Genomic DNA, 11,884 nt, shown 5'->3' on the forward strand with positions numbered 1-11,884 from the left:
TTAACTTTTGATTTAACACTAAAAATTAAAACCCTCGGCGCGCACTGCAGCGCAAGCAGACAGATGCGCGACTCAGAGCAGCATGTGTCACTGACACCAGACTCAGAGCGCAGCGGACCGGTGGAAAATGTCACCATCAGCATATTATCTTACATCAGTAAAATCTATTTTATCTTTATTTTGAGTCACATTGTTGAAATAATTTAGTTGTCTGTGTTCAAGCAGGATAATAGGTCTCCATTCATTGCACGTCGAGCTTTCTATTTCCTTTTTCAGAGATGGTGTTGTGTTCAAGGTCCCCCCAAAAAACGGGAGAAAAAAAAAGGGCAGAATATTCGATTTTTTTTTTTCACAATCGAATCCCATGCCATCGAACGAAGCTTCGAAGCTTTGAATTTTTTGGGTCAGCCCTATAACGTACACTCTACAGAGCCAGGTCCAGGATCCTCTTCAAGTTTGTCAGAGAGGAATGTGGAAGTGGAGGAAGAGATTGTTCTTTTTTCACAACTGTGGGAATGATAGTCAAAAATACCATCAAAATGCATAGTTTTATGTAAAATAGCATCAAAAATTTTCAGCGGCCTCCCAGCAATCTGTGTATAGTGTCCAGTAAAAATTCTTTTCATGGGGCCCAAAATCCCTGGCGGCGCCCCTGCATGTTGTTCTTCAGTCCTGATCTGAGTTTTGTCTGGAGACTGTTTTTGTCTGGATCAAAGGCAGAAGCTTTATTTCTATAGTTTTAACTTGAGCAAGTGACAACACAGTCACATAACATATGAATACACAAACGTCAACAGCAAGTGCCCTCTTAAATCAGTTTTCTGCATCCTTACAGTGACAGAAGATCTGAAACCACTGAAGCGGAGCAGCAGCTATGAATTCCTGCCACCTGATAGTGAGTTAAACTGAGTCAGAATGTATAGTATATCTAAAATTACATTGTTTGTAGTTGGTGAGTACATACTCACATTTAATTTTATTGTAATATTTGCAAGTTCATTGGTGATTGTTTTCAAGATGATGAAGTCCACCTAAGAAAACTTTGTGACTTCCTCACTGGTTGTAAACCCAATTTTATTGTAATTTATGTTGGTAGATGTCTACACCAAGAGGGTTTTTCTAATACAGTGTTTTTCTTTTCAGTGTCTGAGCTGAGGGTTGTTCTGCTGGGGAACAGCTGGTCTCAGAGGAGTTCAGTGGGGAACGTCATACTGGGAGAGACTGCATTTAACACTCAGGAAGAGCCAGTCTGCTGTCTGAGAGTCAGTGGACAGTTAGAGGAGAAAAAGATAGCTGTCATCAACACTCCGGATCTGCTCCATCCCAACATCTCTGAAGACAAACTGTCAGAACATGTAGAAAAGTGTGTGAGATACTCTGATCCTGGACCTCATGTGTTCCTGCTGGTTCTACAGCCTGAAGACTTCACTGAGGAACACAAAGGGAAGCTGGATAGGATCCTTGGAAAGTTCAGTGATCAATCATTTGATCATTCATTGATACTGATATCAACACCCAGAGAGGAGAGTTCAGGTTTCAAAGATGAACCAGACCAGCCCTTAAAAGACATGATCAGAATGTGTAGATACAGATACCTGAAGCAGAAGAACCTTGAACGCCCAGAGCTGTTAACACGATTGGGTCAAATTGTGAAAGAGAACAGTGGAGACCATCTGATCTGTGATGTGTTTGAAGATCCAGCACAAGGTCTGGTTTATGATCAGGAAAGCGTGAAACAAACGGAAGGAGTCAGTTTTAACTTGGATCTACTAAAAGCTTTTGGTAAGTGCAGGACAGTACTTCAGTTAATGAGAACATTATAATTTATAATTGCAAATTACTGTGGAATCATGCTGTCATGCTTGACACTACTGTGTCTTTTACAGAGGTGAAAGCTCCCAGTGAATACACCCTGTCGCACCAGTGTAAGTAAATCATGTTATCATCGTCCATAAACATACAGTGGCAGTCTACACCAACCAGCCAAAACATTAAAACCACTGGCAGGTGAAGGTAATAATGCTCAGCATCTCCTTACAACGTAATGTCCTGCTGGGAAACGTTTGGTCCATCCATGTGGATGCCACTTGACACACTCCCCCCTCCCAAACACCATTGCAGACCATGTACTCACCGTCATACAGTGGCACTTGCCAAAGGCATTGGCCCTCCCAGCAGGACAATGCACCATGCCACGCTGCAAAAACTGTTCAAGAATGGCCCAAGGAGCTGACAAAGAAATCAAGACATCAACATGGCCTCTTAATTGCCCAGACCCTTATCTGACCGAGCACGTACCACCTGAAGTACTCCCAGTCCACAGTGGGGATCAGATTTGTCTCTGACATGCAGACACAGGACCTCTGGGGGTGTCCTGTGGTGTCTGGCACAGGGGGATGGATCCTTTGAGACCAGTTGGTTGTGAGGTGGGGTACCAGCACATGCCACAGATGCTCATTCTGATTGGGATATGAGGAATTAGGAGGGCAAATTGTTGCCTTTAGCTCTTTGTCCTGTTCCTAGATCCAACAGGTTTTATGGTCTGGCACAGTGCATTGTCCTGTTGATGGGCCACTGCTACTGAGGTATGCTGTTGCCATGACGGGGTGTACTTGGTATGAAATTGTGTTTGGGTGGGTGGAGCGTGGCAAGTGGCATCCACATGAATGCCAGGACCCATGGTTTCACAATCAAAACAGGGCATTGTAAAGAGATGATTGATGTTGTTCACTTAATGTTATGGCTGATCGGTGTGTGTATATAACAATGGGACATATGTCAACATCTGCAGTATCAGTAAGAGATTTGGTTGATTTTATTTAGTATTTGTTTCCTAGAGAATAATGGTTTATATATTTAAAAGTGTAGGGCACATAGTTACAATGGAAACAATGATAAGCAACCACTTATTGTTGTCTGCAACCATCTTTGTTAAGTTAATGACAAATTGCAAATATGATGAATTGATAAGTAAGGACGATGTGCTCAGAGGAATCTTATGTGACTAATGCTGTATCTTTGTTATTTTATAGCACATGAACTCAGGATTGTGATGTTTGGAAAAAGTGACGACAAAAAGAAAACACTATGCAACTTCATCACTGGAAGCAAACAGTCAGTATTTTTCAAAATAAACATCAACAAGCAATGTGAGGTCACCAGTGGAGAGTGGAGAGGAAAGCCTTTGAAAGTCGTGAAAACTCCAGACATGTTCAGTCTGTCTGTGGAAGCCTTTAGAGAAGAGATGAGAAGCTGTGTGACTCTTTCTCTCCAGAGAAGAGATGAGAAGCTGTGTGACTCTTTCTCTCCCTGGACCAAATGTTCTGCTGCTGTTAGTGAAGCTGTCTGAGTTCACTGAGGAGAACAGACAAACACTGAAGTTCATCCTGAGTGTGTTTGGTCAAGATGCCTTCAAACACTCGATGGTCATCACGACACATGACGGGAGTAAAGCAAGCCCTGCTGTCAGTCAGCTCCTCAAAGACTGTGGAGGAAGACACTACAACATGGTTAAAAGTGACCGCCAGCTGTTAATGGAGAAGATTGAGAACATTGTGAGTGAAAACAAAGAAGCCTTCCTCACCTTCACTGAAGAGCCCATCAGAGCAAAGTCTGAACCCATCAGAGCAAAGTCTGAACCCATCAGAGCAGCTTTAAACCTGGTCCTGTGTGGGAGGAGAGGAGCAGGGAAGACTTCAGCAGCCAAGGCCATTTTAGGTCAGACAGAGCTTCATTCAGTCTCCAGCTCATCAGAGTGTGTTAAACATCAGGGAGAGGTGTGTGGACGTTGGGTTTCCCTGGTGGAGCTGCCTGCCTTGTATGGAAAACCTCAGGAGGCAGTGATGGAGGAATCATTCAGGTGTATCTCCCTCTGTGATCCTGAGGGCGTCCATGCCTTCATCCTGGTCCTACCTGTGGGTCCCCTCACTGATGAAGACAAGGGAGAGTTAGAGACCATCAGGGACACATTCAGCTCTCGAGTCAATGACTTCACCTTGATCCTGTTCACTGTGGAGTCAGATCCTACAGCTCCAGCTTTTGTTAACTTTCTAAAGGAGAACAGAGACATCCAGGAGCTCTGTCAGAGCTGTGGAGGAAGATATGTTGTTCTCAACATCAAGGACCAGCAGCAGATCCCACAGCTGTTGGATGCTGTGGAAAAAAATTGCCAATCTAAAAAGAAACCATCCTGCTATACGACAGAAACATTTGCACATGCACAAATGAAAAAACTCATTCAACAAGAGAAACGTATCAACATGCAACAAGGTGAACTTCAGAGACTGAGAGAGCTCAATATCACATGTAAGTTTTTTCAATTTAAACATTTTTTCTGTGTCTTGTTATATATTAAGGCTGATTTATGCTTGGGTGCTGAACTTTTTTGAATAGTTTGCATGAACAGAAATTAAACAGTTGCTAGCTGAGCAAAGTACTTCAGACATCCTTCTCCCCAGACACGCTTTCCATCTCCTGCTGAAGGATCTCGATGTGTTCTGACCACCTCAGGACACCTCGGAAATAAAATCAATGAATCAATAAATACAAACACAATTGATTTCTTCCTGTGGCGCTGACACAAAAACTATTTTGGTTTTGTAAATATCTGCTGTCAGTCAGCCTGGTGAAGACAGTTTGGCCAGCTGCTGTTCTCTCAGCTCTTCAGGAGCTGCCGCTGACAAACGGCTGCTTCTGTGGACAGAGATGCTGAATGCAAGTTGGAGTCGTTGTGGATTTATAATGAGGCAACAATAGTAATGCTACAAATCACACTGTGCAACAAGTGTCGGAAAGTGAAGGAAAGTGTCGCGTGGCACTGTTTTTTTTTTTCATGTGAATATTTGTTTCATTTCTGTTGAACAACACTTATCATAGGTGTCTCACGTCCAATCGGACATCAGGCTTTAGAGCCTTGAGACTATACTGTAGAAACTTTGAATATTTAAGGTAACTCCAGTTTTCTGATGTTACAGGTGATGAAGAGGAGCAGAGCCCAGAGTGTCTCAGGATTGTGCTGATAGGGAAGACTGGCTGTGGGAAGAGTTCTTCAGGAAACACCATCCTAGGAAGGAAGGAGTTTAAAGCCAAATCAAGCCAAACATCAGTCACCAAACACTGTCAGAAAGCAGTGGGTGAGGTGGACGGTCGTCCTGTTGCTGTGGTCGACACTCCTGGTCTGTTTGACACAACTTTGTCCCATGAAGAGGTTAATGAGGAGATGGTGAAATGCATCAGTCTTCTGGCTCCAGGACCACATGTCTTCCTGTTGGTGTTACAAATCGGCAGATTAACACCAGAGGAGAAGGAGACATTAAATCTCATCAAGGAAGGCTTTGGGAAGAATGCTGAACAGTTCACCTTCATTCTTTTTACCAGAGGAGATTCACTGGAAAATGAGGAGATGTCTATTGAAGAATACATTGAAAAAGAATGTGATGATTCCTTTAAGAAGCTGATTGCTGACTGTGGAGGAAGATGCCATGTGTTCAATAACTATGATAAACACAACCACAAACAAGTCAGTGAGCTGATAACCAAGATTAACACCATGGTGAAGACAAATGGAGGCAGCTGCTACACTAATGAGATGCTGCAAGAGGCCGAGGAAGCTATAAAGAAAGAAGTGCAGAGGATCCTGAAGGAGAAGGAAAAAGAGATGAAGAAGGAGAGAGAGGAGCTGAGAAGAAAATATGAGGAAGAAATGGAAGCAATGGAGAGAAGAATGGAAGAACAGAGAGCAGCAACTGAAGAGGAGAGAAAACAACTTGAAGAAATGCAGAAAAACATCAACAAGGAACGTGAGGAGAGAAAGAAAGAACAGGAAATGAGAGAAGAAGAAGACAGGAAGAGAAAACAACAGGAAGAATTACAGCAACAAGAGTGGGAACAAAAAGTTGACGCTTTGGAGCAAAAAATAAGATCAGAGTCAGAATCAAAGGAAACTACTGACAGAAAGCTGGAGGAGAGCAGAGAAGAGATGAGGAAAGAACGAGAGAATCGGGAGAAGGAAAGAAAAGAATGGTGGGAGAAACGAAAACAAGAAGATGAACAGAGACAAAAGGAGGAGCAAGCAAGACGAAAAAAGCTTCAAGAAGAATATGAACAGGAGAAAGAAAAATATGAAAACAAAACAAAAGCTGATAAAATGAGAAGGGAGCAGGAGGAGGAGAAGTGGAAAGAGTTGGAGGAAAACTATAAGACAAAACTGGAGGAAATGAAGAATAAGTACGAGGAGGAGGCCAGAAATAAAGCTGAAGAGTTCAATGAATTCAGAGAGACAAAAAAGAAGGACTTTGCAGCTATGATCAAAGACCACATGAAATATGTCGAGGATCTGAAGGAACAGCAGGAGAAAGACATGCAAAAGAAGAAAGAGGAATACGACAGCTTGATGGAACTCTCAACCCACAAAGAAAAAAGTCTGAAACAAAATATCGATGAGCTACAGGACAAACACAAACAAGCAATGGCCGACTTGATACTGATACTTCTGACACAAAAAGAAGAAAACAGAAAACAAATTAATGCAATGCAGGAAGCACACACAAAAGAGGAGGAGGACCTTAAAAAAGATCTTTTAGCCCAAAACAAAAGAAAAGAGAATGAACAAATGGAGGAACTGAAGAAAAAACAGCATCAAGAAATGAAAGCCCTGGACAAGGAACTTTCAACCCAAACCAAAGACGATCAGAGTGTAAGACGGGCGATGCTGTCCATCCAACATGAGCAACAAATTATTGATCTGAAAAAAGAATTGTTGACCCAACAGCAACAAAACCAGAAGGAACAGCTGAACAAATTACAGAAAGAACATGAGCAAAAATTGGATGAATTCAAACAGAAACTTCTGGAAGAAAATAAAAGAAATGAGAAAGAAAAAATTGATGAACTGCAGAAAAGACATGATGAAGAGATGAATGAGGCAAAACAGCAGCTGATGACCGAAGATGGAGACAGTGAGAGAGAAGAAATAGAGGCACTGCAGAAAAAACACAAAAAAGAAATGAAGGAGCTGAAAGAAAAACTTTTGACCATAGACCACATGGCTGAAACATGGTGTTCAATACTGTGAGACACTGTATGTTGTGTCCCAACAGCAGCCCAGTTTCAACTGTTGTCTGTTTGTATTTTTATCTTTACCTACATGGATTGGGTTGTCTGCAGCTGTCCTGTTTTTTGTGTCTTGACTCCTGTTGTCTCAGTTATTTACACTTAGCAGCTGTACAGTAGCACGAGTCAAACAGATTTGTTTTGTACACTTCTGTTTCCAAACTGTTTTTTTGGAAGCATTTCATTCGAACAAGATGGATTTAGGGGCTGTGTCCACCGAAGCAGTTTTTCCCAGCTGAAAAAGTCAGGTGCTCCTCAGGAAACACCCAGCTGGGAGCGTTTGAGAGCGCTTTGGAAGCACAACATATTGTTTAAGCGGAGACGTTTTGGTTGCATCTGGTTGCTATGATATGGGACACTGGGCAAATTAAAATGTAGGCACAAGATAGAGTGCTTACTCTGGAAGAAGGGAAAGCTGAAGCACGTAGCGAGAAATGACTGACCCACTGGTCTATGTGGGTTCATGAGAGGAAACAGTAATGTGCAGCCTACAGTATATAAACATATGTCTCCTCCCTTGTCGTTGTTGTTCAGTTGGTCTCTGTGGTATTTGTTCCACCCCTCCTCCACTGTGATTGGACAGCTGGATAAAAAGGGACAGTGACAAGCAGGGAATTTTACCCAAAGTTGAACATTGTGTAACTCTTGGTGCTGAAAAAATGCACGGTCAGGGAAAAATGCTTTGGTGGACATGGGGCCTTAAGGTTACTCCAACATTACTAATTGTAAATAGATATACATAGAAAATGTTGAAGCCTTCTTGTTTAAAAAATGTTTCACAACTGAAAATTTCCCAGTGGACATGTTTGTATATTCAGTGTTGATGACCAGGACATATCCTGTATTTGTTCCTTTTTCTCCATGTTCTCATTACATTCAATACTTTATACATTTATATTTTTTCTGTTATTACACTTAATGTTTGTACATAACTTGTTCTCTACCTGTTTTTATATCTTATTGTTTGCACCTTATGTTAGGTTCTTTTTGTTTGGCACCGGGGACGAGGGAAATACAGTTTTGTTCCTCCATGTACTGTACTGCGCTGTATATACAGTAGACAACACATTCTCACTCCGATCTCGTCACATATCGATGTTTGGTCATGGACTTTCCACATCCACATACAACGTCCAAGGTAAACTATACAATTGGGAATAGCAAACTTTCCTTTTGGCAAACATATCAATACAGATATATCAGTGATTGGCTGATATGCAGTCAAACTGTCCGTCATGATATTTTCCTCCAGGTTAATTTCAGTAGTCTGAGATTTATGAGGTGGACTCTTTAAATGACAAAATGTTGATGCCAGTCATGTCTGTCTAGTGATAAATATAAGTTACTGACTCTGTACAATAATTAATTGAAAATGTTGTTTGAATTACTGGAAGTAATTATTTAATCTGTAGCATTCGGGATCTTCTCTGTTTTAGTGTAATTTTTATGCAAACTTTGACAAAATCAACTTTTTTTTTTCATTACTTTTGCCTCAGATGAGTTGATTATTGTAAAAAAGGGTCGGCACAATGAGCCACAGTTTCAGTCTACAACTGTTGGTCTGTAAAAATTACTAATGATAAGTCGTATTGTTTCATTCTTCACTGTTTTGTTGGATCTAATTTACTTTGTAGCCGTTTCTGTCACGGCTGTGACCCCTGTAGTTTTCCTGTGCTCTCCTTGTTTGTGTGTGTGTTGTGGGCGCGGCATCGTCATCAGGCACCTGGTGGACCTTAACAGCTGTGTGCGATTGCCTCATCTACTCTCAGCTCAAGAAGCCAGCTCTCCAGCCGTGCAGTGCCAGATTGTTCTGCCAGCTCTGTGGTACACCAGCCGTTCAGTATTCTGTGTTATTGAGAGATTCCAGTGTTTTCCTCTTGTTCTTCTAAATCTGACGTCTCTTCTCCTGTGTCGCAGAATTTCAGTGCCGCCATCTCCACAGCCAGCCATCTACAAACACAGCTGTCACTCATTCCTCCACTCGTCTACCCAGCTCGTCTGCCTGCCTGTCCCCTGCCATCTCCGGCTTTGTTTTTCCTAATAAATCCCCTTATTTTGTGCAGCTACCTGAGTTGTCCGTGTCTGTGTTTGGGTCCAAAAATAACTGCCTTAACAGATGATTTTCTTTTCTCCTAGTTGTTGTAATTATTCACAGAAACAGACAACAGCTGAGTAAAGACAGACTTCAAGCGCTGGAAGCTCTGCCTGGTTTAGTTTAATAACCTAATCTATTTTTTGTTGTAATTTTCTTTTTTATTGATTTTTCTAACAAACCAACAAGCAAAACTAACAAACAACAATTCAATCAGGAGAGACTTTTTTTTCCCAAAGTAAACTAATATTTATTAATGTGCACATAAAAATGAAAAATTTGGAGAGATGGCATGATTTAAGGAAGGTGATGAGTCCATAATCGAATAGGGAGCTTCATTAATAAAAAATAAATGAATAAATAAAAACACAACCAATAAAACACACTCTACACTCTACAGGACTGTCTGTGTGATGTGAAAAATTAGATGTCGTTGAATTTTCTTCAGCTCAATTCTAATGACAGAAATCCTTGTAACTGGGTCACAGCATGTCATGAAACAAATACTGCCATCTACTGGTTACCTGGCACAACACATAAAGCTGGTTGCAAGAAATCTTGGTGTCATGTTCGATAGTACTTTATGTTTTAAAGAAAAAGTCACTGAGCTTGTTCAATCATGTTTTTATCACCTCAGAAATATTGCTGAAATAAGATCTATTTTAACTTTTAGAGATACAGAAACTTACACATGCTTTTATCTCTTTGTGTCTTGATTATTGCAGCAGCCTTTATTCCTGTCTTAATCAAAAAACCTTGCAACGACTACAAACTGTTCAGAATTCAGCTGCTTGGCTTTTAACTAAAACCAAGAAACACGACCACATCACAACAGTTTCAGCCTCTTTACATCAGCTCCCTGTTTGTTTTAGGATCGACTTTAAATCATATTGATTACTTTTAAGGCTCTTCATGGCTCCAGACCTGTTAGTCCCTTATGAACCTTTACATAGTTTGAGATCCTTGGGCAGAGGTCTTCTGCTTGTCCCAGAGTCCAGACTGAAGATCACAAGGGACAGAGCTTTTGCCACTAGACCCTCGAGCATCCGGAACGACCTGCCCGAGGATATGAGGCTGTCTGAGTCACTGTGTTTGTTTAAATCTCTCCTAAAAACATACTTGTATCAGAAAGCATATCCTGAGTTTGTCTGAGCTGTCTCTCTGTTTTATTGATGTTATTTCCCATTTATTATCCCGCTGTTAGTTTTGGCCTTCCTTATTTTATCTTTTACTTTGGTGACATGTTATTTTGTTCATTTTCCTACATGTGTTTAGTTTTATTGTACAGCACTTTGTGACTGTGTTGTGAAAGGTGCTATATAAAAAAAGTTAATTATCATTATTAGATTTGGTGTTCAAGGGTCAAAGGTGAAGGTTGCTGAGACTTTGCATTCATCTAATTTCTGTGAACACAAAATCTCAAGAACAGCTTGAGAGAATTTCTTCTAATTTGGCACAAACGTCCACTTGGACTGAAGAATGAACGCTCAACATCAGTGTGACCTCACAAAATATGATTTTGACCATAACTCAAGAATTAATTTGCTTATACTGAAAAACTTGACACCTATTGGGGTGTCACCTATTGCTTGAACAGTGCCCTGATATTACTTGACGATACTGGAAATAAGGGGTGTCCTCCAGTGTAATTTTGAGTTAAAATAAAGCTTGAATTAATGAACATCTGCCCTACACCTCAGAGCAATATGAAGTTCAAAATATGTATAAAACTACAGCCTAGAGGCTTTTTAAATACAAAGTTGTCATAGACAGAAATTTCACAGACACCTTTTTAAAGCTACTTTTACTGTAATTAAAGGTTCAGTTAATTACAGGTACAGTTCAGGCCATCAAATTAATTGAGAAATTTTGCATAGAAACAATAAAGATTGTGCAATAAAGCAAAATGTGTAAAGTGAACAGTAAAATTCATTCTGTTAATATATAACAAAGAATGCAAAAATAAACGTTTAAAATGAAAATAAATCTCTTATGTCTTTGTACAGCACCCCCTTTAGTTCCCTGCATTTAGTAGTTCAAGTAGTTTTCTATAACGGTGTTATTTTTCAGTTCATTGTGCTCTTGTTTGCTATTGGGGTTCTCATCATGCCCTCTTCAACATTTTTCAGGCCAAGGACCCCTGAACTGATGGAGAGATGGAGCAGGGACCCCCTACTATATATACTGTATATTAAACTGTGTTTTATATTAAACTGGGCCTAGTACCATGTATGAACGTACCTTGTTATTGTGCATTCAGTACTAAGCTATTCAGATAATACACATGTGCAAGGTCCAGTGAGTAGGGGGGCCTTGCCACTGCCATTTATAAACATATCTTGTCAACTGATACCAATGCCAAAATCAACACTGTCTGTTAACTGCATGATAATCAAGCATGCAAGCTATTCAGATTGACGTTTCTATTTTAAACATAAATGTGGAAACAACAGTGAGTGATGGCCTATAAGTGCCAGTGCTGTCACAATACTGAAATATCAAACTTGATACTGACACTAAGGATGGTACTCCATACTATTTTCGAGAAAGAGAGAGAAAAAGAATACCAATATTACAGGCATATATTGCTTTCATACAATATATACTGTATGTATATATATATATATATATATATATATATATATATATATATATATATATATATATATATATATAGGCCCT

At 40.3% G+C, this 11,884-nt stretch overlaps 1 protein-coding gene across 1 annotated transcript in view; it reads left to right on the forward strand.

Moving 5' to 3' along the window:
* Nucleotides 1–11,884, forward strand: part of LOC126394913 (golgin subfamily A member 4-like) — a 92,054-nt gene that overhangs the window by 69,621 nt on the left and 10,549 nt on the right. The window contains 5 exon segments of the mRNA XM_050052056.1: nucleotides 1,144–1,782; nucleotides 1,887–1,925; nucleotides 3,033–3,269; nucleotides 3,271–4,305; nucleotides 4,974–7,068. Coding sequence (XP_049908013.1) covers nucleotides 1,144–1,782; nucleotides 1,887–1,925; nucleotides 3,033–3,269; nucleotides 3,271–4,305; nucleotides 4,974–7,068 — 4,045 coding nt within the window.

This window comes from Epinephelus moara, chromosome 8 (assembly GCF_006386435.1).
Source record: "Epinephelus moara isolate mb chromosome 8, YSFRI_EMoa_1.0, whole genome shotgun sequence".
Classification (NCBI taxonomy): Eukaryota; Metazoa; Chordata; class Actinopteri; order Perciformes; family Serranidae; genus Epinephelus; species Epinephelus moara.